At 39.2% G+C, this 27,740-nt stretch overlaps 1 protein-coding gene across 2 annotated transcripts in view; it reads left to right on the top strand.

Annotated features, from left to right (window-relative positions):
* Positions 1-26: 26 nt before the first annotated feature.
* LOC144238619 (protein nucleotidyltransferase YdiU-like) overlaps positions 27-27,740 on the top strand; it is a 37,447-nt gene continuing 9,733 nt past the window's right edge. Inside the window, exons 1-17 of one of the 2 annotated variants that reach the window (XM_077772463.1) lie at positions 27-413; positions 3,848-3,966; positions 4,602-4,730; positions 7,957-8,021; positions 8,109-8,165; positions 8,257-8,355; positions 8,542-8,609; positions 10,772-10,859; positions 12,621-12,690; positions 13,888-13,960; positions 16,024-16,107; positions 17,078-17,207; positions 22,759-22,803; positions 22,900-22,981; positions 23,062-23,154; positions 26,082-26,161; positions 26,947-26,990. In XM_077772463.1, the coding sequence (XP_077628589.1) occupies positions 167-413; positions 3,848-3,966; positions 4,602-4,730; positions 7,957-8,021; positions 8,109-8,165; positions 8,257-8,355; positions 8,542-8,609; positions 10,772-10,859; positions 12,621-12,690; positions 13,888-13,960; positions 16,024-16,107; positions 17,078-17,207; positions 22,759-22,803; positions 22,900-22,981; positions 23,062-23,154; positions 26,082-26,161; positions 26,947-26,990 (1,573 nt within the window). In that variant the 5' untranslated portion in view covers positions 27-166. The remainder of the gene's footprint in view (positions 414-3,847; positions 3,967-4,601; positions 4,731-7,956; positions 8,022-8,108; positions 8,166-8,256; positions 8,356-8,541; positions 8,610-10,771; positions 10,860-12,620; positions 12,691-13,887; positions 13,961-16,023; positions 16,108-17,077; positions 17,208-22,758; positions 22,804-22,899; positions 22,982-23,061; positions 23,155-26,081; positions 26,162-26,946; positions 26,991-27,740) is intronic. The other variant, XM_077772465.1, reaches the window with a different exon arrangement.

Here is a 27,740-nt window from a genome sequence, read left to right on the forward strand (position 1 = left end):
CGAGCTGTCTCTCCCCACTCCCTGCCCGCCCTCCGGGGGGCCAGGAGCTCAAGCAGCGTAGCAAAAGAAAAAAAAAAACCTTTGGGGAACTGGCTGTTAACCACTGGCACGGTTGCGCTAGACCTCCGGTCGCCAGCTCTTTTGCTCCGCGTATTTAGACAGAGATATGACTCGAAGAATCGGGTACGCGTTTTGCTGCATGATCCGGGGTCTCGCGTTTCTGCGGCTGCTTCTCTTTGGCGTGCCCTGCCCCGGCGTTGTCTGCTGCCTCTTGCTACCTGACTTCGAAGGAAGTGCCCACTTTTTGCATCTTTCCAGAAACAAGTCGAACCACGAGCTGGGCTATTGTGAGGCAGAAGCTAAGTTAGCCTCGTCTCTCGACTTTTGGACCCTGTCCTCTGAAAACCTTCTAGGTATATCGTGGCATAGTTTGGCGGTCTTACCCATAACTGGCTAGGAGTCCCCACCCGTTGGTGTACTGAGCTGTGTGAAATTGCGTAGTATTTGGTAATGCTGGACGTAACTTGCCAGCGTGGGAGGTAGCTGGAGAATGTACTGGATTAGTACCTGATGTGGGTTAGAAAGACCTTTCCTTGATGCTGTAGCCAGATCTACTCTTATCATAATGAGGGAGCTCATTTGTAACAAATTCATGATAAAAATCATTCAGCGTGCACACAAATAGGGCCAATTAAAGATAGTGTAGGCATTATGGATACAGGACGCAAGAAACATCTGTCTTCAAAAAATTCACCGGTACGGGGAAACAGACCAGCAAAATAGGCAACTGCATTTCTCTGAACATTTTTTCTGTTCTTTTGAACCATGTGTTTTGCATTTAAAAAGTGAAAGTACCGTAGCATAGTTGAGCACATTATTTTTATATTTATCTGCAAAGTGTTATTTTTTACTGAATAAAAGCATAAAATAAGGCTTATTTAAATAAGCCAATTCTATGAATTTTTCCCCATTCTTGAAAACTAGTACGTAAAAAATGTGCTTTACAAATAAAGGTTATTCAGACACATATATGGCTTATCTTGATGTGTGTATTTTAAGAAATGTTCAACAGGTAGAATTTGCCATGGTAAAGTGTAGCAATAAATACTTGTATTTCCAACAATGCTACGACCTAAATACTATCATTTGCCCCTTTTCACACATAGGGAAACATATGGAAGAGTTAAATGTCTTGCCATCTCCCAGATACAGCGCTACACAGTTCTTTCAGGCCATTTTCATTTAGAGATTGCTTTCCAGATTAAAAAATACCAGGCTCTTTAAAAAAGATGTTTTATGGATAAGTATATAGCCTTATGCAAGGCAAAGTGGGAAAACAGATGAAATTTGTGAAGCTTTCCAACATTATAGATCGCTAATCTTCTGATGAACAATAACCCATCAATAGGACATGCAGAATACAAAGTAGTCCTTTTGACCCAACTAGGTTAAGCATGTGTCTAGGAAATTAAAATCGTTGAGCTGTGTGAGAACTCTTGTGTGCAGGCTAGGAACAACTTGGGTCATTTTGACTGTACTTCTAGGAATGAAACAACCAGTATGGACTGATATAAATGGAGTAAGTATGTAATTGAAAGCATTTTTGAAGTTATTATTTCGATGTTGTAGAGTTGACTATACTTTAAGACGTTTTCTTTCCATGATGTTCATAATGTTCCGTAACTGTTCAAAATATGGTAGGACCAGGTATTATAGCCAAGGAGAGACTATATACATAATACTATGTACATTTTAACCATGTCTTGATTCATAATACTGCGTGAAAACATCTTATCTTGATGTTATTAGATAAGTGATCAATGAATTTTCAAGGTGACTGTGTTAACATTTCCTGAGAGAAGAGGTTCAAACAGTTGTGCTGAAAGATTAGCAGTTTTTGTGGATTTCATATTCTTAGGTAAAACGGGACTCTAAAGATTTTAATTTTGGAATTATTGAAACCTCTGAGATGTTAAAATGGAGATTTAATATACATTTGGAGTGCTCTCTTGGGTTTGTAGTCTATGACTGATTATTTGGGTAAAGTGTGGCAAGGGTAAGTAAGGGTTGGGTGCCTCTGAAGCAGCTGGCCTCTTGTGTTCCCTGACCAATGATCACATGTGACTAATCAACTACCTTACCAATATGTGAATCAATCAGTACAAAATCATGAGTATTAATGAACATTATATACAGTCTCTGCTCTATTAAAATGTTAGGGTATCATAAAAGAGGCATAAATTATAATTTAGTCTATTTCCACACAGTGGATCTCTTAAAAGAGACTCAAATATATTGTTGGATCTGCTACTTTTAATCATATTGTCAGGTTTTCTGTGGTGAATGCTGAAATCGTTTTTTGGTTGACTACCCATTTGTTCTCCATGATGTGCCTTATTTACGATGTATTTAGGGGCAAGTGTAAAGGTTAAATCTGGTCCACATTTGTCTATTTTTATACTCATATGAGAAAGATAATCACTCTTATTTCTGTTATAATTTGCCATTTGGTTCACCTAGGCTTGAGTGGGATACATAAAAGTTATTCCAAACAGTTGAACTAGTTGTCCTGATGCCTCCTTTCTCTACTGATGCAAGATATCATTTTAATTATGTAGAACATTCTTAGCATTACTTTGGGCTGTTTCTCTGCTTTTTAGTGAGTCCCTTTGGTCTTTGCCTGGATTTTGGGGATAGCCTTTTAGTTATATTCTTTGTTGTTGTTCTTCCCGTCCCCTTCCCCTTTTCCTTCCCCTTCCCCTTTCCCTTCCCTTCCCAGAGCAGTAGGGGAGAAGGGCAGAGGGAGAGAGAGAAAGAGAATCTTAAGCAGGCTCCACACTTAGAGCAGAGCTCGACCTGAGGCTCAGTCCCACGATTGATCATGACATGAGCCAAAATCAAGAGTCAGATGCTTAACTGACTGAACCACCCAGGTGCCCAGTTATTGTGTTCTTATAATTTATAAAATGATAGGGAAGGTCCCATTTCTTTCTAAAAAATTAGTTTTTATTTTTCAAGATTTATACTTTAAGATGATCTGTTTCTTTGAAAAAACCCTACTGGGATTTTGGCTGTATATCCATAGGTTTATTAAATAATTTGGTTACACTGACATCTTGATAATATAATCTCTATCCAGAAACAAGATTTTGTGTTCCCTTGTTTTGTAATTTTAGTAATACACCTACCCTCTTCTGTTTTTGTTTGTTTGTTTATTTTAACTAGTTGGTTTTAGGAAAACATATAAGACTTTAAAAATGGTACATAAAATAAAATACATTGATTACTAAAGCATGTTCAAAGCTCTCTTTTTTTGTACAGCTTTTAAAAATAAGGTAGATGTGCTTCACTACATGTTTTATACATTTAGTAGAACATTTGTTGCCTGGTATTGGAATTTATGTGCATACTGTTTCCTTCAGTAATTATGATTTTCTGAAAGGCAGAAAGAATGTGTTAACTGCCTAATATTTTTTGGTTGGATTCCGTTGAATATAATTCTAAAACTATAATGCAGCTCACCTCCACTTTATACATTCTTATTTATAAATATGTTGCACATCCTGTTGGTCTCCTATAAATGAAAATCCTTGAAGACAGGGTTATGTGTCTTGTTTTAAACTTTTTCCATCCCACATCTTCTTGGGTGGTCCCATCTACTGTACTATATGAATATTGGATAGCTATGGTTAAAAATGATAAAATAGGCTTTAACAAAGTAGGAATAAAATAGTGGTATAAATTAATTTTCCTGAAGAACCATAGCTCTTCTAAAGAATATTAATGGTATATTTGCAATAAATGTGAACATTAAGAAGAATTTTTGTGTTTTGTTTTTTTTAATCAGCTGTGTTGCCAGTTGATCCTGTTAAAGAAAACTATGTTCGTAAAGTGAAAAACTGTATTTTTTCAATTGCCTTCCCTACTCCTTTGAAATCAAGAGTACGTCTTGTAGCAGTTTCAAAGGTTAGGCTTGATTTTTTTTCACAACACAGATACTTAATTCACTATAACTTTTGTCTAAAAAGATGTTCATACTTTTTTAGACTTGAATTGTTAGTCCAGTGATAAATGCCTGTCTCTGTGCTTAAAATTCACACACTTGGAGTATGTCATTCTTAGAAATCACTTTTTGATATTGATTCCGGGAGCCAGTACTCTGTTCCATCTTAAGGTTATCTTACAGGAAAATACCCTTTTCTGAAAAAGGGAGGTAAATGAGTTAAATTCTTAAAAATGGGCTCTAATAATAGATTCTAATTTGTTCTCTCATGATACAATTGAATTGGGGATGAAAATTAGTCATTTTCTTTTTTTCTAATTTAAAAATTTAAAGAAAATGTGGTAGGAAAAATATTATTTTACCATGCATCACAAAAAATACATAAAAAATTTAAAACTAAGAACTAATTTTCCCAAATAGATATATCATATAAAGTATGGTACATCTCTCATGAAAAAATATTAATATACTTTTGGAAGAGGTTTGTTCTTTTCTTTCTTCCATCAAGTCTCCTTTCTCAAAAATTCCTAAAGGATTACTTAAGTTTGTAAGATTTTTTTTTTTTGGTTTGTTTGTTTTCTTTTTTTTCTTGCCTCAGGAAGTTCTAGAAGATATTTTGGACCTTGATTTATCTGTCTCAGAAACAGATGATTTTATCCGGCTTGTGAGTGGTGAAAAGATAATATCTGGATCCGTTCCATTGGCTCACAGATATGGTGGTCATCAGGTACAAGCAGCATCAGCTTTACTTCCCTTATGTAAATATACACGGTGGAAATGCTGCCCCATTAATGAAGTTATTTTGCATTGATTCCTCTCTTAGTGTATTGAGACTGCAACAAGATGTTTCTAGAAGAATGTGTCATCATAAGATGCTCATAATTAGTGAATGTGATTTCTTGCCATGATAAAGATAAAGCCCAAGTTTCTTTGATGGAATTGAGAAGACCAGGGCACAACTAATATTAAGTTTCTGTGAATTATTGCTAGAGAACTCATTCAGTGAAGTTTTGGCAAGAGATTTAGGTAAAGTCAAGTAGCACAAAGTCAATATAAAAGCCTCAGAAGGATAAAGATATTATAGTCTTACAGGATAGCTATACAACAAAGTTTTAGAACTGCTAGAAGCTGCTAGAGTTTAATTAGACTAATTGGGGGTATTATATATGCTGAAGCAATTAAGAGTGTGCCTTCTAGAAATAAAATAAGATATTGAAGCAAGTTCAGGGTGTGGTGGTATCTAATTAAGAAAAAAGAGAGAAGGAACATAGGACTAACTGTTGAACTTGGTGTGACTTTCCTATGAGCCAGAGAAGATTAACACTCTGAGGGTGCCTAGGTGGCTCATCCAGTTAAAAGTGTCTGACTGGCTCAGGTCATGATCATGGGTTCGAGCCATGCATTGGGCTCTGTGCTGACAGCTGAGAGCTGGGAGCCTGCTTCCGATTCTGTGTCTCCCTCTCCCTCTCTCTCCCTTCCCTGCTCACACTCTGACTCTCTCTCAAAAATAAATAAGCATTACAATTTTTTTTTAATTTAACACTCTGATTGTCCAAGGGCTGGTTTTCTCTGGAATAATTTTTAGGAACAGTGACAAAGCGTTATAGGGTGGGAGTAAGGATTAAGTTAGGAAACATGAAAACTGCATCCACAATAGCTATTATAATAATGATAATATCAGGCTCTGGTTTTGGGGGGTAGGTAATTCCTTCCAGATTTTAGTTGCTTTCATTCCTCAGTGTCCTAAGAAGCAAAAGCATCATAGAAGCTAAGCTAACACAAGCTGAGAAGCAAAGCGACATAGACCACTAATTAGAATTGAGAAAGACTTTAAGGGTCATCTGTGACACACTTGAACCTCAGTGTGTTGATCTGTAATGTGCAAGGGTTGACCAGGACCATTCCAGGAGTTGTGAGAAGTGCTGTGGCAAAGAAATCCGCTTACTTTAACACTCCCATGTTTCAAACATACTTGACTGCAGGGTTTTGTCATGTGCTGTTCTTCAGGAATAAGTATTAACATTTTGCTGAACTATGTTTCTCAACTTAGAAACTTCTGGACTAGGTGATCCTATGGCTTTTTCTAGCTCCCAAATATAGGGATCCCATGTTTCAAAAAGCCATTACCCTTATAGATTAAATTTATTAGTACTCACATATACTGTTAAAGTGTGAATGCAAAGCTTAAGCCCTGCAGTTTTGTTAAGCTGTACTTTTTTTGTAGATTTATTTTGTAATATAGTAAATTAGATTAAGCTTTTATCAATTTCACATTTCATCTTTTCTTCTTTCTTTATAATTTGAAATTACAAATATTTATAAGGATAGCTTTGCCCTTTTGAACAGTAAGTGATTTTTCTCTTGTATTAATAGAGAATTACCTTCTTATTTCCCCTGACTTCACTCCTGGATCCAGACTCACCATTCTTTGTACATCTTTTTCATGGTGTGGCATATACCTCGTGTATTGTCAGCTTTGGAAACTGCCAGACCATGCTGAGAAGCACCTGTCAGATTTGTGCTCTGAGAGGTATTATACAGCTGAAATTAATGGTGATCTGTTCCTGGTTAAGATGAAAAATTAAAATACCAGGTAGATTTTTCTCAATTTCATGTTTTTCTTTCAAAACTATAAACAGAGTTTAAATATTCCACAGCTGTATTTATAGACCTCTTTTTATGAGCCAGGAGCTATAATGGTGAATGAGACCTGTCCTGTTTATTCAGACTGTTAATACTCCAGGGAAGGGGATAAATAGGCAAACATATTCTATGACATCCAATTATAGAACATCAATATAAAATGATATGGGTAAGTATAGGAGTTATAGGAATTCACAGAACTACCTCCTAGTCCCAGAAAGTCAGAGGCCACTTTCTGGTGGAAGTGACATACATGTAGAAAATGGAGTCATGTCCAAGTTAGCAAATCACTGTTGGCAATAACAATAATTACCAACTTAGGAAGACTTGCACGTGTCAGACATAGTACAAAACATTTCTTAGCATTCATTCTTACAACACCTGGCAAGGGTTTTCTCATTTTACAGACATGAAAGGTCAGCCTCAGTGGGATTAAGTAACTCAAATTACCATAGGTAGTAAGTAGCATAACTGGGAGTTGAGCAGCTGCAAACAAAACAATTTGGAAACAATCATGCAGGTTCAAAAGCAATTTTTTCAGTTATAAGTATGTTCCTGATTTCACACTACATGCATATAATATAGGCAAACCTTCTATGAATAAATTGTTCCCAGTTCATATTCTGGAATTAAATAGATCAGTAGATCGGTTCTAAGTATTCTACACCCAACAAGCTTGAGCTCAGCTGTAAGATGATGAAGTTAATTATATGTCTTAAATTTATATTTTTAAAATAAATTTCACTTATGTTTTATTGACTGAATTTCATCTTCACCTTTATTCAAGTTGTTGATTATTATAATCCTAAAAATGTAAAAACCCATTCTCAATTAAAAATTTTTTGAATATTTATTTTTGAAATAGACAGGGAGACACAGAAACCAAAGCAGGCTCCCGGCTCCCAGCTGTCAGCACAGAGCCTGACACGGGGCTGGAACCCATGCACTATGAGATCATGCCCTCAGCCAAAGTTGGATGCTCAACCAACTGAGCCACTCAGGCACCCCTCAATTTTTGTAATGTTCAATTTTGAGAGAGACAGAGAGAGTGCAAGCAGTGGAGGGTCAAATAGAGAGAGACAGAATCCGAAGCAGGCTCCGGCTCTAAGCTGTCATCACAGAGCCTGATGTAGGGCTCAAACTCATGAACCATGAGATCATGACCTGAGCTGAAAGTCGGACACTTAATTGACTGAGCCACCCAGGCACCCCAAGCCATTCTCAATTTTGACACAATAACTTTGGCTATAAAATTACTCTCAAAGCTTTAAGTGTTAATAGCATGAATAATTTCCCTTTTTCTCCTTTAGTTTGGGATCTGGGCAGGTCAGCTTGGGGACGGAAGAGCCCATCTTCTTGGAACTTACATGAGCAGGTACCACATGTTTTCTGGTATAGTAGCTTTTCTGCTGAATAATAGCATGAATCTTCTAATACTTAGAAATCTTTGTTGTTGTTGAAGGCAGGGTGAAAAGTGGGAGCTCCAATTAAAAGGCTCAGGAAAGACCCCATACTCCCGGTACAGTTTGATATTTTATTTTAGTCGTCTAAATAAAAATTGGTGTTGTCTTAATTACAACTGAAAATCTTTATTATCTTATTTCCCTGAGGAATGGTGATGGCAGAGCGGTACTTCGTTCCTCAGTGAGGGAATTTTTATGCAGTGAGGCAATGCACTCTCTCAGAATTCCAACCAGCAGAGCTGCAAGGTAATTCCTTGTTCCTCGAAGCTAACTTTCAGGACTGCATCGTGTTATCTCCAGACATGTATCAGTAAAGTGAGCAGACAGATCTCTGGTAGCATGGTTTCTCATGGTTTCCGATGGGTCTAGGTACTTGGTATCTTGCCAGCAGCTAACTGCTAACTTGAACTGTTGGATTCTCTTATGTTTCAGTCTGGTTGTAAGTGATGATGAAGTATGGAGAGATCAATTCTACAATGGAAACATTGTGAAAGAACGAGGTAATAATAGTTTTTAGGATACTTACATACAATTAGCCTAAGTTCTTAAAGAGTAACAGGTACTAGACATCTTTGCTGTCTTCTTAAAAAAAGGCCCATGGTTCTTCAAGATGTAATTGCCACATTATGATGTTACCATAGAATATCCTCTCTTACATCCTGAGGTGAGTAGCCCTTTGGTTTCAAAGAGCAAACCTCTGGGAAGTGAACAAATATGGTTATGGACAGCCAGCAAAGGGTTACAAAGCCCAGGGGTGAAAGTTTATACCCTTCCTTCTGAAGAGAGACCCACAGACCTTTCCTCACAGCCTCATTGCTCTTACTTCATGCTCATTTCCAACTGGTTTCATTAGCTTTTTCCTCAGTAGATGAGAACTAATTAGGAAAAAATTAGGTCAGAAAAAATTAGGAAGTGAGAAGTGTGCTGTAGAGCAGCAAAGGGAAACAGTGAGAGAAACTTGACCCTGAATCTCTGGGCAGGGAGGAGAATTGAAAATCAGTAAGAAATGGATTGAATTTGTTTGTTTGTTTATTTCTTTTTTTTTTAAATTTTTTAATGTTTTTTTTTTTTTTAATTTATTTCTGAGAGAGAGAGACAGCGTGAGCAGGGGAGGGTCAGAGAAAGAGAGAGGGAGAAATAGAATCTGAAGCAGGCTCCAAGCTCTGAGCTGGCTGTCAGCACAGAGCCCGACGCGGGGCTCAAACCCAAGAACTGTGAGATCATGACCTGAGCCGAAGGTGGCCGCCCAACCAACTGAGCCACTCAGGCGCCCCTGTTTGTTTATTTCTTAAGTAAACTCTACGCCCCATGTGGGGCTTGAACTCACTACCCTGAAATCAAGAGTCACATGCTGTACTGACTAAGCAGGCAGGTGTCCTAAAAATAAACTCATTTAACAGCTTAAACAGCAGAGTTATTGAGGGCTTTTGACAGCCCTACGTGGTCTCTTGGGTGCTGTGGACATGACTGTGTGACGGGGCAGCATTTTTACTGATTTTCTCAATGATTTACTGAGTGCGCATGTTATATTTTTTATACTTCATGCCTGATACGTTTTGACAATCCCCCTAAAGTCTTTATGCTTAAAGGAATTAAAGATTATTTATCTTTGAGATTAGGAAGGGCTTTAGTAGGGGGAGAAGAGGGGGAAGGGGAAGGTGGTGTAGTCGCCTGGGATAGACTTCATCTTGACATCTAAACACACGTAAGTACAACATTCCTTGTGAGAAGAAACCCACGAATTCTATTTACTAGTTGTTTTACTACTGCCTGTAGTCAGAACAGAAGGCTGCAAACACTAACAAAGAAATGCGTAGACTCACTTTGTTTCTTTAGTGTATGCATAAGTTAGGACACATACAAACGTTTATTTATTGAAGTGAATTTTCAGTTACGCCAATAGAAGGCACTTGCAGGGACTATGCCATGGAAAACATTCACAGATTCCCTATCTCAGGATAAGTTACAGGGAAAGGTTATAACAGAGGAGACTGGGAATCCCATGTTTGGAGCCTGACCGAGCAGCCTTTGGTGAGGTTGGAGCCTTGGTATTTCTGAAATTGTTTTGGCTACTGACACTCTAACTGATTCAAAGCTTAAAGAAATAGAGAAAAATCCCTGATCCTTTCTAGGGTATAAATTAAAAAAAATTTTTGATAAATTCAGTTACTGTATTTTTTTTTTTTAATTTATTTCTAGGAGAGAGAGAGAGACAGCGTGAGCAGGGGAGGGTCAGAGAGAGAGGGAGTCACAGACTGAAACAGGCTCCAGGCTCTGAGCTGGCAGTCAGCACAGAGCCCGACGCGGGGCTCGAACCCACGAACCGCGAGATCATGACCTAAGCGAAAGTCGGATGCTTAACCAACTGAGCCACCCAGGTGCCCCTTACTGTACTATTTTTTATTAAAATAATTTAAACTTGAAGGCACCTGGGTGGCTCAGTTGGTTGAGTGTTTGACTCCTGATTTCAGCTTGGGTCATGATCCCAGGGTTGTGGGATTGCACCCCATGTCAGGCTCTACATTGAGGGTGGAGCCTGCTTGAAAATCTCTCTCCCTCTCTCTCAAAATAAATAAATAAATAAAATAAGTTTAAGTTTTAAGAGAACCATATTATGCTATATTTACATAGTGTAACTTATGCTAAAATGTTTGTTTCTCAGGTGCGGTAGTGCTGCGTGTCGCAAAATCATGGTTTAGAATTGGATCATTAGAAATTTTGGCTCATTATGGTGAACTGGATTTACTAAGGTTAGAAAATGTTTTTTTTTAAATCACAGAAGGCAAAAAATGCTTAAGTATGAGCTGCGAAGCTAAAATATCTTTGGTTTTTTTATAAGCAAAACCAAATATTTCAATAAATAATTATTTTTAACACTTACTATGTGCCTAATATTGCATGGATTTTTCCAGGAGGCTAAAAGAAGTGTGAGACACAGTAGACCCTTTTCCTAAGGAATTTTTAATCTCGTATGCAACCCAGTTGTAGCTAAGGGTGTGTATGACCTTCACAGACCTGGGTGGAAGTGACTCCTACCCCCCATGCAGCCTGCAGAGATCCAAAGATCTCGTGTAACTTCTGGGATTCGCATAGTTTTGACATGTGTAAGATGCCTGTTTTGCCTGGGTTGACCCAGACTTGAAACTCAGCCCCTTCAATAGGACAAAAACGGACGCTTGGGCTGCTTAGTTGGTTAAGTGTCTGACTTCGGCTCAGGTCATGATCTCATGGTTTGTGAGTTCAAGCCCTGCGTCGAGCTCTGTGCTGACAGCTTGGGGCCTGGAGCCTGCTTTAGATTCTGTGTCTCCCTCTCTCTCTGCTCCTGTCCCACTTGCATTCTTTCTCCCTCAACAATAAATAAACGTTTAAAAAATAGGACAAAAACAGACAGGAAAATTTACACAAAGCATTTAAGAACAGAGTGTGTCTTGGTGAAGATTTTTCTGCAGGGAAGACAGAGGATTGTTTCAAAAGAGCAAAAGCAATTCTCCCACTTGCACCATGCAGTATGGCTTCCAGCATTTTCTGATGTCTTGTTGCTTGTGGTATCTGTGCTTACAAAATTTCACCTTCCTCCAGTAGATTTAGCAAGATGTGTCTTCAGACAAAAACTTTCTCCTTTAAGAGGATTTCTGTTTCCTTTTGTTAAGATAACACGGTTTTAAAAAGTCATAAAAATCCTCTTAGACAAACTAGAATAATTTGGAATGTGGGTCCTGTATTGTAGTTATCAGCGTAATAAATCTAGATACCACCTGGTCCGCCAAGAATACGGGGAGAAGAGACATTGAGGGAAATGAATAAGCAAAGCCGAGAAGTCATCACACTGGTCACGAGGGGTCTCTGAGTCTCTTGGTTTAGCAAATGTTTCGTGAGCTCATGCTCATCCCTGCTTGTTTTTTTTTTTTTTAAATGTTTTATTTATTTCTAGGAGAGAGAGACAGCATGAGCAGGGGAGGGTCAGAGAGAGAGGGAGTCACAGACTGAAACAGGCTCCAGGCTCCGAGCTGGCAGTCAGCACAGAGCCCGACGTGGGGCCCGAACCCACGAACCGCGAGATCATGACCTAAGCGAAAGTCGGACGCTCAACCGACTAAGCCACCCAGGCGCCCCTCATCCCTGCTTGTTGAGAGAGTTGTCTACACTTGCCAAGCATTATTTCTAAATTCCCATGTGTTTTTTGGGTCACTTCTGCTTGGATTCTGGGTCTGTGTCTTGTCAGAATTTGCACAGGGTGTGGCATACAGCAGGTGCAGGATGTGTGCACAGGGTGTGTACTGAACTAAGCTGAATCTATAACACAATCAGATGGAATCTAATCCTGTCTTGGAAACACATTTCCACTTTTGACTGGTGTTGAGGAAAGATTTCCCTGTGGCTGTTTTGGGAGTAAAATCTTATTTCAGTTTTTAAAATTTTAAGCTTGAACCCAATGGCTTCCTGAATGTCAAGGGTGGATTTAGATGGTTTGATACTGAGGAACGCTGATTCTCTCCCCTCCTTCTCTCCAGGACATTATTAGACTTCATCATATGGGAGCACTTCCCCTCAGTAGAGGTCACAGAACCCAATAGATATGTGGTAAGTTTTTAAAGAGAAAGGGTGGTGTTGGGTTTTCTCTCATTGCTTGTCAACGTCAATGGATACAGCTTAGAACTTAAAGAACTAAAGGTAGGAAAGGACACAGAGCACTCTGAACATTTTGTTAGAGGAAGAGAAAGTGAACCACTTCATAAACAAGACGCAGATAAGAAAGTGGTTTTGTGGAGCACCTGGGTGGCTCAGTCAGTTGAGCGTCCAACTTCGGCTCAGGTGGTGATCTCATGGTTCTTGAGTTTGAGCCCCATGTCGGGCTCTGTGCTGACATCTCAGAGCCGGAGACTGCTTCAGATTCTGTGCCTCCCTCTCTCTCTGGTCCTCCTTCACTTGCCCTCGGTCTCTTTCTCTCAAAAATAAACAAACATTAAAAAAAAAAAAAAGAAAGTGGTTTTGTTTGAAAAGATCTAGAGAAAAGGAACAGGTGCTACCACATCCTGACTCTAGATGTTATTTTTTGTGCAGCGTTTACAACTTGGTCTTATGTATTCTTTTCTCACATGTGAGATATATGGATATTTCTATATTAGTCATTCTAAGATACACAAAATCCATAACAGGAAAATGTGTGATTTTGTATTCTTTTATTTATTTATTTGGTTTATTTATTTTGAGATAGAGCTTGAGCAGGGGAGAGCAGAAAGAAAGGGAGACACAGAATCCCAAGCTGGCTCCCAGCTCGAAGCCGTCAGCACAGGGCCCAATGCGGGGCTCAAACTCACAAACTGTGAAACCATGACCTGAGCCTAAACTGAGTGTCAGATGCTTAACTCATTGAGCCACCCAGGTACCCCTGATTTTCTATTCTTGTGGAAATGTTTTGATCATTGTAACGCTCTTTTACCCTCTCAGCAGTCACAGAGAATGGAATGGCATTAGTTTTGTTGGTGATTTGTTTCATAGTTTAAGAACTTTACTAACATTTAACTTCCTTGTGCTGAATTCTAATGGTTTCCCTGTTCTTACTGGACATGGTCATAATACTCTGTCTGAGCCATTAGAGATTATTTCTTGCTAATTCCCCACATTCTTCCATGTTTTTCTCACACCTTCTAATTTCCATTTCTTTAGTTAGGTTTTGGCCCTCTGAATTCTTTCCATGTTCTCCTTGTGACTTACCAGAAGATCCTAAAAGAGTATGCAGTCCTGAAAAATCTGACAAATTTCTGAATTTTATTTTAGGATTTCTTCTCCGTTGTGGTATCAGAGACGGCACAACTCATTGCCTTGTGGATGTCTGTTGGTTTTGCGCATGGTAAATTATCTACTGATGGGTCATTTTTCTGCTGGGACAGTAGAGTTAATTTGTTGAAGCATAAGACTTCTTTTTTGTGTACCTCAAAATATTCCTGCTGATGAGGTTTTTAATATTTACAGCCTATGAATTTGTTTTCAGCAACAGAGCAACAATTTTCTCAAGTTAAAAAAAAATCCCACACAATAGAATGAGCATCCGCAGTTTGATGAGGACGTTGTTACCTGTAAAGCTTTTTAACCTTGTGGCTGCACGTATTATATTTGGATTCTTTTTAAAGCTGTTTTAAAAATCTTAAGTATAAAAGCACCATATGCTTAAGGTAAAGAATTTAAAATATACAGAAGTGAGGGACTCCTGGGGGGCTCAGTCGGTTAAGCGTCCAACTTCAGCTCAGGTCATAATCTCGCAGTTTGTGAGTTCAAGCCCCACATCAGGCTCTGTGTTGGCAGCTTGGAGCCTGGAGCCTGCTTTGGATTCTGTGTCTCCCTCTCTTTCAGCCTCTCTCCCATTCATGCTCTGTCTTTGTCTCTCAAGAAAAAAAAAATTAAAAAATGCTCTAAAGTATGCAGAAGTGAGTGTGAATTCCGTTCTCCAGGGCAGTCATTATTAACCATTTCTTTTTAAAACATTTTTTAAAAATGTTTTTATTTATTTCAGAGAGAGAGACACACACAGAATGAACAGGGGAGGGTCAGAGAGAGAGAGGGAGATACAGAATCCGTAGCAGGCTCTAGGCTCTGAGCTGGCTGTCAGCACAGAGCCTGACATGGGGCTCAAACCCCACGAACCATGAGATCATGACCTGAGCCAAAGTCAGACGCTTAACCAACTGAGCCACCCAGGTGCCCCGCATTAACCGTCTCATAGCAATTCTTTTGGATTTTCTTGGAGGATATTCATGCATCTTTGAAAAAGCAGGGCTGGCTTGTATGTTTGAAGCCATTTTGTGTGTGAAGTTGCAATGGAAGGAATATGTGCCTTAACTAAGAATAACTGAAACACGAATCATACACTTAACTAATGTCTCTAGATAAATACCAAATGGGATTCCCACATTGCAGAGCTTCTTGAAATCTGCTTAGCTTATCACACGCATACTCTGTGTATCTCTCTTGGGGTGGGCTGAGGTGGGGGAGTGGGGGTCAGCATTTCAGAATTTTTGCTGTTATGAACTCTGCCGCAGTGACTACCATGCAACTCTATCTTTGTATTCTTGAAGGTGACTTTTTGAGGATAAACCTCTAAAGTTAGAGAGTCTGTACATTCAACATTTTGATAAATAGAGAAAGGCTGAAACTCTATACTGGACACTGTTGCCAAATATCCTGTGTGTAATAGGCTGGTGTATTCAATCCCTGGCTTCTTCCCACCCCACACTCCTGCTACGAGCCACAGCCTCCCCTGCCTGGGAGGGCACGCTGCCTCCCCACAGCTCGGGACTGGTACCGGAGTGCGTGGCCACGTTTTCCCCTTTTCCTATCCTTCAAATATGAATTAATCTGTTTCTTTATGAGTCTCAGTTCCATTCCAAACATTTTTTAAACAAATGCTAGAAATTGAGGATAAGTAAGAAAAATGTTTATTTCTTGGGCTTTTGTTCCTGCAGTGTTTGAAATCTCTACGGGGGGGGGTGGTAATGAAAGGCTAAATTTAATTTAAAAATATAGTTTTGGGGTGCCTGGGTGGCTCAGTTGGTTAAGCGTCCGACTTCGGCTCAGGTCATGATCTCATGGTTCGTGGGTTCAAGCCCCACGTCGGGCTCTGTGCTGACAGCTCAGAGCCTGGAGCCTGTTTCAGATTCTGTGTCTCCCTCTGTCTGACCCTCTTGCTCACGCTGTCTCTCTCTCTCTCAGAAATAAATTTAAAAAATATATATAGTTTTAATATATATTAAGCTATTTGGTATCACCAGTTAAACATTCAGTTGATAATCTAATTTTGTCACATTTCCAAAACAAATGCATTTCCATTACTTTTCCTATTCTGGATAATTTTATACATTTAAAAGTGCTTTATTGTTTTATTACCATGTTTTCAGAATCTTTTTGTTGTGGTTTCAGGTGTTTGTAATACTGATAACTTCAGTTTGTTATCCATTACAATTGACTATGGTCCGTTTGGTTTTATGGAAGCCTATAATCCAGGTAAGAGTGATTTATGTGTAAATATGTATATGCATACATACATATATCTCATTTCACTAAAAAATCATCACAGGTTTATTTTAGATAAACTGTTATAGCTAATGCAGTGATGGGGTAGTAGAGAGAAATGGGTTCATTCATAAAACATGGTACTCAATCTTCTGATGCTGTAAGGATTCAAAAATGAAACCTTTGTGTTCTCTGCCCTTAAAGAATGACATATTAGAGAAGATGACAGGGAGGGGAGTGGGGAATGTGCATGAGACCGATGCAGGCGTGACCTCTGCATCTGACCCTTAGCGGCTCTGTGCCCTGGAGCAAGTCACTTAACTTGGCACTTTACTAACCTATAAAATGGAGGTAACAGTGACACAATTCTTTTTTTTTTTTTTTTAATGTTTTTTATTTATTTCTAGGAGAGAGATAGAGACAGCATGAGCAAGGGAGGGTCAGAGAGAGAGGGAGTCACAGACTGAAACAGGCTCCAGGCTCTGAGCTGGCAGTCAGCACAGAGCCCGACGCGGGGCTCGAACCCACGAACCGTGAGATCATGACCCAAGCGAAAGTCGGATGCTTAACCGACTAAGCCACCCAGGCGCCCAAATTTTTTTTTTTTTTTTTTTTAATGTTTTTTTAACAGTGACACAATTCTTACAGGGAGGGACCCAGGCAGGCTTTGTGGAGGACAGAGGGCATGCTCCTTGAGGTGGCATTTGAAGTCTATGTGTGATCACCTGAAAATTCTCACAGCTTATAACTATATTCCTCTTTTAGGCAAATATTCATATTTAAAAAGAATTTCATACGTATGGGTAGTAAGTGTTTATGTTACTTTTGAGTTAAACGTTTAAAGACAGAAAGATTTAATAAATATAACTATGTCTAATAAATATAAATTTATTTAGTGTAAATATAAACTTAGAGACAACTATCCCCATTATAAAATGCTAGTGTTTTTTGTTTTAAACAGATTTTGTCCCAAACACATCTGATGACGAAGGAAGATATAAAATAGGAAATCAGGCCAATATTGGGATGTTTAACTTAAACAAGTTGTTGCAAGCTTTCAACCCATTACTGGATCCTAGGCAAAGGCAGCTGTGAGTAAATCCTAAATGCACTAATTAAATCTGTGTGAAAATATATTTGTATAATGATCTTTAAAAAAAATTTTTTTTAAAGTTTATTTACTTTTGAGAGAGACAGAGATAGAGACAGAGCATGAGTGGGGGAGGGGCAGAGAGAGAGGGAGACACAGAATCCGAAGGAGGCTCCAGGCTCTGAGCTGTTGGCAGAGCCCGACCCTGGGTTCGAACTCATGAACTGTGAGATCATGACCTGAGCTGAAGTTGGAGGCTTAACTGACTGAGCCATGCAGGTGCCCCTAATGTTTATTTTTGAGAGAAAGAGAGAGAGAGAGAGAGAGAGAGAGAGCATGAGCAGGGGAGGGGCAGAGAGAGAGGGACAGAGGATCCAAAGCAGGCTCGGTGCTGACAGCAGAAATCCCAATACCGGGCTTGAACTCACAAACCATGAAATAATGATCTGAGCCGAAGGCAGACGCTTAACTGACTGAGCCTCCCAGGTGCCCTGAACAACAAGAAACATTTTTAAAACCATATTATTATTTAGTCTTTAATGATGAGGTCATTTAAACTGTATATTTTTCTCTAGTACAGTTTTGGCTTTTTCCCATAGTTATCAGGATAAAGTGTTTCCTATTTCTTGCTTCTTATGTGTTATGAAATTTTAGTTTATTTCATCCCTTTGATGTAAGTGTTATCACTCTTTTTCTTAATGTAAGTGGTTGGGCTTTTTTTTATCCATATATTTGTATGTGTCTGGTAAAATCTAGTATTTAACATGCGTTAAGGTTTCTTTATGGCCCCCAGAAATGAATTTTGTTTGTTTTCATGACCACAAAAGAATGTAGTCAAAGGTTTTACTGTATCAAATTGAGTGTATTGTGTTATTCAAGTCCTTTATGACCTTACTTTTCTTATATCAGTTAGATAAATTTGATTCATAAGAGATGTATATTAAAATCTCCCACTGTTACTGTATTTTACTAAGTAGTTTTTTCTAATTGCTTTAAATGTACATATTTTGCTGTTGTATTTTTGGTATATACTGGTTTTTTATTTATATTTCCTTAAAAAAATCTTCCTTTTATCCTAACATAATGACTCCTTTATCTTGATTTATCCTTTTAACTCTGAATTTCAGTTTATCTGATATTATTGCCACTCGTGCTTTCTTTTTGTTGGATTTGCTTTGAATCTCATTTTATTTTTTACCTTTATCACTTCATTTTAAAGTATGCTTCTTGTAAAAACAAATACGTATAGCCAGGTTTTAACTCTGTGTGATGGTTTTTGTCCTNAAATAAATAAACATAAAAAATTTTAAAAAAGAATAAATTTCTGAATTTGTGCACATCACCTCCTTCCTTTCACTTTCAATAGAATTTCATCGGAGAGCCGTATGAAGTGTAGGGGCCTTATATTGTATGAACCTAGCTAAGGTACTCCAAAAATCACCTTCCCTGTATGGTTATGGGTTAGGTTGGCCAAGAGAAGTTGGCAAGATATGGAAGGCAGAAGTGTGGCAGCAGCATGTTTACGCAGCCCAGAGGCTGGCCTGGGTCAGGCACCGCTGCCAGACACACACGTTGCTATCAGCGTGCACGTTAGCGGCATGGCAGCTCCCTCTGGCCGGCCTCCTTCACCTTCTCTGGATCCTGGCCCAGGCACGTGCTGCCCAAGGTGAAGGGTGCTGGCTTATCCCGCAGGTTACCTGCACTATCGAGTTTGGAAACTTGAGGTGTAGACAAGGGTTTCAGTTTGTCTGTAGAGTCCAATTTGTCTTCACTGTCTCTAGTGTCACATTTTAAAAAATGTTTTTGTTTTTGAGAGAGCCTGGCGCGCGCGCGCATGCGCGCACACACATGCACACACGAGCAGGGGAGGGGCAGAGAGAGAGGGAGACTGAGAATCCAAAGAGGGCTCTGCTCTGAGCTGTCAACACAGAGCCCAATGCAGGGCTCGGACTCACAAACCATGAGATCATGATCTGAGCGAAAATTGGTTGCTTAACCAACTGAGCCTCCCAGGCGCCCCGCACACCCAATTTTCTGTTCTCTCCTCACTGCTGACTTTTAGCCCCCAAACCAGACACAGAAGCAACAGTGTTATATATCATTCTTCACCAGCTCAAGTTCCTCAAATACATCCCTTGTTCTATAGCACCAATAGGGGTTCTGCTTCTCCGACTGTTAACTATAGACCCAGTGAGAAAAATCTCTGCTATTGTTTAAAGTATTGACTTTCTTCCATCCATTTCTTTTTTGTGCTTCTGGCGCTCCGTTATTTGTATGAATCCTCCATATATTCCCAATTCTTTTATTATTTTTATTTTTTTTTACTTATGCTTTCCATTTCTTTGTATTTTTGCATAATGTTTTGTGGTATTTCTTCTACTAATTTGAGTCTTTGGAGTAACTGTCTTCTCAGTCCATCTACTGAATTTTGTAGTCTGAGACAGTAGTTTGTAGTTCCAGAAGGTCTACTGAGGTCTAGTTTATTCTTCTTAAGTGTCTTATTGTTATTATTTTTTTCACATTGTTTTCTGTCTCCAAGAGTGTTTCCATTTCCCTGAGAGCCTGCTGTTCTGGCGTTCCTTTGTTTTCCTTCTCTGCTGGCACAAGGCCCACGATGGTACTGTGTTACTTCCTCTTGCCTCTCGGTTGGAGCTCAGCTCCAGTTTCGGGGTGCCACACCCTTCATGGGCTGGCAGAGTCCACGCAGGCAAGTTCCCAGCTTTCCACCGGGTCTCTGGTAGGCTGCCTCCCTGCCCCCGCTCTCCTCAGCACCAAGCTAGCCTTCTCCCACCTTCTGGGGAAGACAGGTTTTCGTGGGTTTCCTATAGCCTCGAAGAAGCTAGGGAGCCCCCTAACTTTTCCCAGTAACATATATGCAGGTAGGGCCTGCTCTGCTCTGCTCGGCCATGGTGTACTTCAAGAGTGAGGGCCTGCAGTCTTGCTCAGACACTCGAGGCATGGCCCCAGGCCCCAAGGCTCCGTGGCCAGGGGAGATGGGCTGAACCGAGCAGGGAGGGGCAGGCACCAAACATTCATTTGAACTGCTGTCTTCCTTTGACATCTCTAGTTTAGTCTTTGGCCTTGAATACTCTTTAAAAGTGGTTCATTGTGGTTGGTGTGGGTGTGGGAGGTTCATCAGAGTCCACAGTCCTTCTCTGGCTCCACTTACTCCTATCCGGGGAAGGAAGGGTTAATGATCCAGTTGATGAATATGGGAGAAGAAATTAAACATGTGAGGCTCATCCTATTAATACCTTTCTTTTCAGAAAGCTGCCAGACCAGGGAAAGCATACATTTTCTGCTTTTTTATGAAAATTTAATAGGGGTATGCCCACGTGGGGGAGGCCCACAGTTGTGACTGCTGTTCTAGTAACTGAGTGAATAAAGCTTTCTAATTTAGGCACAGTTTGTTAACATGCCTATTTATCCACAGACTTAAGCCATGTTCTCCAGACTAGCTTTTATCAGGGATAAAGCAGAATTTTTAACCACAATCTGACTGCTGTGATCTCTCATTCTGAATTCAGGCTGAAGAAAAAATGGTACATGGTTCCCTTNCACCACAATCTGACTGCTGTGTGATCTCTCATTCTGAATTCAGGCTGAAGAAAAAATGGTACATGGTTCCCTTTTTAAACAACAGAGTAAATAATAAATAGGTAACATTGTAATGTTTATACTCGGTTACTCAAAATGAAATATCTCCTATATGTATATTAATAAGCATGAATAATAATCTAATAAGTTATAAATTACATAGGCTGTTAAGACATTTCTTGGTATAACCACTGGACATTCAACCTCTTGAGGGCAAGATCACATTTTAATCATTTGTGTGTCTTTAATGTATTTGCTAGAAGATAAAGCATATTTACCTTCTCTCTCTTCCCCACCCCTCCCCCAAATCTAAAATTTCCCGTTTCCAGTACAAGTTCACAAATGGACGGCAAACCATATAGTGATTTCATTAACCTTGGGTAGCAAAAAATTACTACAGTAAAAGTTTTATATGCCCCCTATGGTTCCTTTAATTAATATAATTTTAAAATATATTGGTAATACATCACATAGTTCAAAATCAAAGCAATATAAGATGTTATTCATCGAGCAGTCACTTTTGTCTCCATTAATTTTATATCCCCTTTGCCCTGCCAAGTCCATTTATTCATTTGACAAATACTGAGGTGCTCAGTATGTGCCCGTCACTGTTGCAGGTGCCAGGGGGACAGCCATGAAATAAAACAGCACAAAAATTGTGTCCTTGTGGTACTTACTTCTGGTGGGAGAGGCAGTCAAACAGAATAAATAAGTTGCACAGTTAATTAGAAAGGAGATGAATACTATGGAGAAAAATAAAGCGGGGGATAGAGACTAAAGGCAGGGAGGGGTTTGCAGTTTTAAAAGGATATTCAGCATCTCATTTGAGCAAAAGCTTGAAAGAGTCACGGGAGCAAGCTAGACAGGTGTCCGGAGAAGGGTGCTCGGGACGAGGGACTAGCCTGTGCAAAGGCCTAGAGTGGGTTTGGAGGGTGTTTAAGGAACAGCAAGAAGGCCCCTGTGGCTGCTTCAGACTGAGCAAGGGGAAGACTTGTATGGGATGAGGTCAGTAAGGTAAAGAGAGTGGAGCTTCAGAATGAGTTGAGCTTTTGTATAATTTCAAATACGTCTAAGAATATTAAGAAATAGGGGCACCTGGGTGGCTTAGCTGGTTAAGTGACCAACTCTTGGTTTCGGCTCAGGTCATGATCTCATGGTTCATGAGTTCAATCAAGCCCCACATCCATCTTCGCAGTGTGACAGTGTGGAGTCCGCTTGGGATTCTCTCTCTCTCCCTCTCTCTGCCCCTCCCTCCGTTCATGTGCATGCACTCTCTTTCATCGAAATAAACAAACATTAAAAAATCAGAAACTTGGGTTACCTGGGTGGCTTAGTCAGTTCAGTGTCCGACTTGGGCTTTGGGCATGATCTAGCAATTCTCGAGTTCGAGTCCACACTGGGCTCTCTGCTGTCAGTGCAGAGCCTGCTTTGGATCCTCTCTCCCCCTCTCTCTGCCCCTGCCCTGCTTGCCCTCTCTCTTTCTCAAAAATAAATAAACATTTAAAAAATTTTTAAAAAGTAGAAACCTAATTTGTTTAAAGATGAGTTTAAAGTAGGGCACCTGGGTGGCTCAGCTGGTTAAGCGTCTGACTTGGGCTCAGGTCATGATTTCACAGTTTGTGAGTTTTAGCCCCATGTTGGGCTCTCTGCTGACAACTTGGAACCTGGAGCCTGTTTTGGATTTGGATTTTGTGTCTCCGCCTCTCTCTCTTTCTGCCCCTCCCCCACTTGCGCGTGCTTGCTCTCTCAGAAATAAACTAACTTAAAAAAAAAGATGAGTTTAAGGTTAAGAGTGCTGTAGTGTTTATATTTTTATGAAATATAGGAATTGAGATTGGTGAATATAATTATTATATTTAATATATGAAAAGGTTCACTTTGTTCTTGTAAAATGTAATTTAAGAATGTTAATTTTAAATCAATAGTTCATTGTTTTTCCTTTTGTCTCCCTGTAGAGCTGCTCAGATTCTTGAGGGGTATCCAGTTCTTTATTATACAAGGTTTGACCTTTTGAATACAGATATTAAAGCATCCTGGTTGGTTTGAGGACGATTCTTAATATAGTGAGTTGAACTGAAATAACATTTCTCTTTCAGATTTAGAGAATTGTTCAAAGCCAAATTGGGATTACTTGGAGAAAAAAAGGGTGATGATGATTTAATTGCATTTCTCTTACATGTGAGTTTGTCTTTTTTTTCTTATATTTGAATTACTATTCTTGAAGAATTGATATTTATAAATATAATTGTTTCCATTAGCTCATGGAAAAGACAGCAGCTGATTTTACAATGACATTTCGGCAGCTCAGTGAGATTACTCAAAGCCAGTTACAGGAGCTCAACATTCCCCAGGTAGTAATTTGTAACATTTATTTTTCTCTTAATTCAGTTTTCCTTAACAGATTTATTGAGGTATAATTTCAATACCATAAAATTCCACTGTCCTGAAGTGTATAATTCAATGGTTTTTTAAAATTTACAGATCTATGTGGTTATCACAATTCTAGAACAATTCCATCACCCTAAAAAAGATCCTTCATGGGGTGTCTGGGTGGCTCAGTCAGTTGAGTGTCCGACTTCGGCTCAGGTCATGAATTTGAGGTTCGTGGGTTCGAGCCCTGCATTGAGTTCTGTGCTGACAGCTAGCTCAGAGCCTGGAGACTGTTTCGGATTCTGTGTCTCCCTGTCTCTCTGACCCTCCCCTGCTCATGCTGTCTCTCTCTCTCAAAAATAAATAAAAAACATTAAGAAATAAATAAGAAAGATCCTTCAGGCCCATTTGCAGTTAATCCCCATTTCCACTCCTAGCCCCCCAATGGCTACTAATTTATTTTGTGTCTCAGGGTTTTCACTTTCTAGATATTTCCTATAAGTGAACTCATACAGTATATAGTCTTTTGCTTCTCCATTAGCCTGGTTCTGAGGTCCAGCCATGTTGTTATCTGTATTGGTAATTCTTTCCTCTTTGCTGCTGAGCGGTACTCCACTGTACGGATAGACCACCTTTGGCTGATGCACTTACCGGTTGATGGACATTTGGGTTATTTCCACTTTTTGGCTACTGTTGAGTAAATACTGCTCTGAACATTCATATACAAGTTTTGGAGTGAACATATGTTTTCATTTCTCTTGGATAGATACTAGGAATGGAAGTGCTGGAATTGCTGGATTGTTTAGTAAAATGTATGTTTGATTCCTTAAGAAACTGCCAAACGGTTTCTAAAGTAGTGGGCACTTAACTCAGTTTTAAAAGTATGTGTTGACTTTTTATTTCAACATGAACACATTGCATTTGTGAAATATTATGGGTACTGCCACGATTCTTACTTATTATAGATTTTTAGAAACATAGGTCTATTTCGAAGGTCTATTAAAAAACAAAATTCAGCTGTATAAATTTGGAGACCCAGTGCGGTTTATTCAACAATTCATGAATGGGGCAGCATCCCATCTAGCAAACAGAAAGGAGCTGGGTGGAGCTGTACAAAATGGGGGACTTTCATAGGCAGAAGGGGACCGGAACAGGGAAAGAGCAGATTATCTCATCTTTCCGGGGAAGGATGGAAGGGGCTATCAGGTGGATTACCTCACTACTGCTGACCAGGGAATTCCAGCTCACCAGTTAAGATTACCTTCCTGGGGGGAGGTTGAAACTGCAGTTAGGGCAGGTATTAAGTTTTGGTTTGGTGATGTGGGCTTAGTGCAAGTGACTCCATTTTGGGCCTGTTGTTTCTTTTTTGAACAGGTTTAAGTATTTTATATTGTAATCACTTTATTATTATTTTTGAGATTAAAATTCAGCCTTATTTTTGAAATTTCAACCCCTTCATTATAGCTCATGATATTCTGTGCCTAGGTAATGTGATTTTTCTATAGCCTCACAAATGCATTTATTCAATAAGCTCTTCTTGAGAACCCACTATTACTAAGAACTTACTCTGGGACAGGCATTGTCATAAATGCTTTACAAAGTAATGAAAAATTAATAATAATAATAACACGAATAGGTAGCATTTATTGAGTGCTATGTTCCAGGCACTATTCTAAGCATTTTATATGTATAATCTGTGCTATGACATATGGGTAGGTACCATTGTTATTTATGTTTTACTGATAAAGAAACTGAGGCATGGTGAGTGCCAGCTCACACAATTAGTAAGTGGCTGGCTGGATTCAAACACAGGCAGTTTTCCCCAGAGTCCATGTTCTCAACCTCTGGACTCTGCATTTTTTTCACATGAGCCCTTCATGGTAAGTAGCTCAATATAGTAATAAAAGTAAGTTTTTGTTAGCTTTCAGTTTATTTTCTGTCAATAGGTAAACATCACGATCTGATTCTCATGTTTACTCATGCCCGATGAGGCCCCTTTGAAAGGCATTTTCATGCTATGGAGCACTTAATCTGTAGTTATAGTGCTAGGATTTCGTGTTAGAGAATGTGTGGAGCAGTGAGGAAACCCTCTTTGGGCCTCCTCAGTTTGCCCCACAAATTAAGTTTTTAAAAGTAAATTATACATTATTTAAAGGAAAGCTTTTGGTAATATTAGTATTTACACGTAATCTCTATTAGAACTTTGTTTTTTTTGTATCTTGAATCATGCCATTATATGGCTTTCCATGAATTATAACTTTAGAGTTGAATGTTATATAGAGAAAAGGAAGGGGCGCCAGTGTGGCTCAGTTGGTTAAGCATCTGACTATTGATTTCTGCTCAGGTCATGATCTCACGGTTGGTGAATTCGAGCCTCACATCAGGCTCTGCACCAATAGCATGGAGTCTGCTTTGGATTCTCTTTCTCTATCTCTGTGCCCCTCCTCTGCTCACACATTCTCTCTCTCTCTCTCTCTCTCTCAAAATAAATCGTAAAAAATTTTCTTTTTAATGTTTATTTTTGAGAGAGAGAGAGAGAGAGAATGTGTGTGTGTGTGTGTGAGAGAGAGAGAGAGAGAGAGAGAGCAGGGGAGGAGCAGAGAGGGATACATAGAATCCAAAGCAGGCTCCAGGCCCTGAGCTGTCAGCGCAGAGCCTGATGCAAGGCTCGAACCCACGAATGGTAAGATCATGACCTGAGTCTAAGTTGGAGGCTTAACTGACTGAGCCACCTGGGCACCCCAAAAATATTATTCTTTTTTAGTACTACTTCTACTTGAAATAGCATGTCTTTAAAAAAATCTGGATAAGTTATTATTAAAGAATATAATTTAAAGTAATATGAGGTTAAAATAAACTGAACCAATATTAATATACTAACGCAGGCTGTTATTACATTTTCATTTAGCAATTCTGGGCACTGAAGGTGATTTCCACGCACAAGCTCTTTCCAGCCTGGGTATCCCAGTACCTTCTGAGACTGAAGAGGTAAGGAAATCTAACCACTTCCAGAAAAGCATGCCACGTGTTACTTTAGCAGAGTCAAGCCATCAAGCCTCTCTTCCTTCAATTCTGCAACATTTCCTTTCTATTGCTGGGTACTTTGCACCTGCTGAGGTGTCCACAGCAACACCTCCCCCATGCAGAGAGCACCTGTCTGTTCACTCAACTCTTGATTAACACTGTTCCCCAAGTTCCTCAGTCCATGCACTAAATAAAGCTCTGGAGAAGAGCTCCTTAGGCTTTTATCCATGCCGATTAGTTGTCACCTCTTCTACGTTTGTGAGAAGTTACTTTGTTTCATAAATCACAATGAATTACTTGGGAATAAAGACATTGTAGGTAGTGGCCCCTGAAAGGGAGAGACTGGAAAACCACAAGAAGACATAGCTCTTCCCAGTTTAATGGCCTCCTCAGGGCTATTTATTATAAAGATGATCATGATTAATCAAGAAAAAGCTAAATTATTTTTAGAAAACCATGTCTAAGATAAGGAAAAGTATCAGAAAATTTAGATATTTAGACAAAACTGTTTTTTAATTGGTAAAATAAAAGATTTGGAATTAGCTAAAATAATTAAACAAGGTAGTATTATATATATTGTTTAATCAAACTCAGTATTTTCTATTTTCCTTTCAGACACTGATGCAATGTTACTTTTAAATGTTTTTTTCCCAATATTTGTTTTGTGAAGTAATTCCTACCTTTTTGAAAAAAAAGCTATGATGTAAAGAGACAGTGGTTAATTTTGTCCTTTGCTTTATTCTTGTTAGTAACAAGAATGATTCAGATTCTGAAAGAAGAAAAAGAATGACATGTAAGTAAGCCTTTTGATTTTTTCCACTTTAAGGATTATCACATAAAAGCAGCATTCTTTTGAAAGCCAGAAGTAATTGAGGGAACTGAGGGGTTATTTTTGTTTTTGATTTTGATTTTTTTTGGCTTGTTTTTAACTAGGATAATTCTACTTGAGTGTATTTTTGCGTTAAAGTGTCATCTACAAGCTTTCCTAATGACCTTTGACACAGTATAGTAGTTCTGCTTTTAATAAGTTTGCATAATGATGTTAAAATAATATAGTTCTTTTTAAAATTTTATTTGAGAGAGGGAGCTCATGCATATACTAATGGGGGAAAGACAGAGAAAGGGAGAGACAGAGAGAGAAAATCCCAAGTGGGCTTCACACGCAGTGCAGAGCCCAACGCAGGGCTCCATCCCAGGACTTTGAGATCATGACCTAAGTCAAAATCAAGAGTTGGATGCTCAACTGTCTGAGCCACCCAGGTGCCCCTAAAATAATATAGTCTTAAGAGATGGTTGAGAGACAAGGTAGTTTGGGTTATCATGGAACGAAGTCAGTTTTGGGGGTCTGGCAGATGAATCTTGTGACTTTTTAGCTATATGATCTGAAAAATACTTAGCTCTCTTAGCTCTCTGCACTTCAGAGTCCTTAGTTGTTGTATAATGGGGATATTTTGCAGGGATGTTGTAATGAAGAGTAATAATATATGTAAGGTATCTTGTTGCAGTGCCCGGGCACATCCAGTAAATGACAGATCTAAAAATA

The sequence above is a fragment of the Crocuta crocuta genome, unplaced genomic scaffold, assembly GCF_008692635.1.
Source record: "Crocuta crocuta isolate KB4526 unplaced genomic scaffold, BGI_CrCroc_1.0 scaffold96, whole genome shotgun sequence".
In the NCBI taxonomy this organism is placed as follows: Eukaryota; Metazoa; Chordata; class Mammalia; order Carnivora; family Hyaenidae; genus Crocuta; species Crocuta crocuta.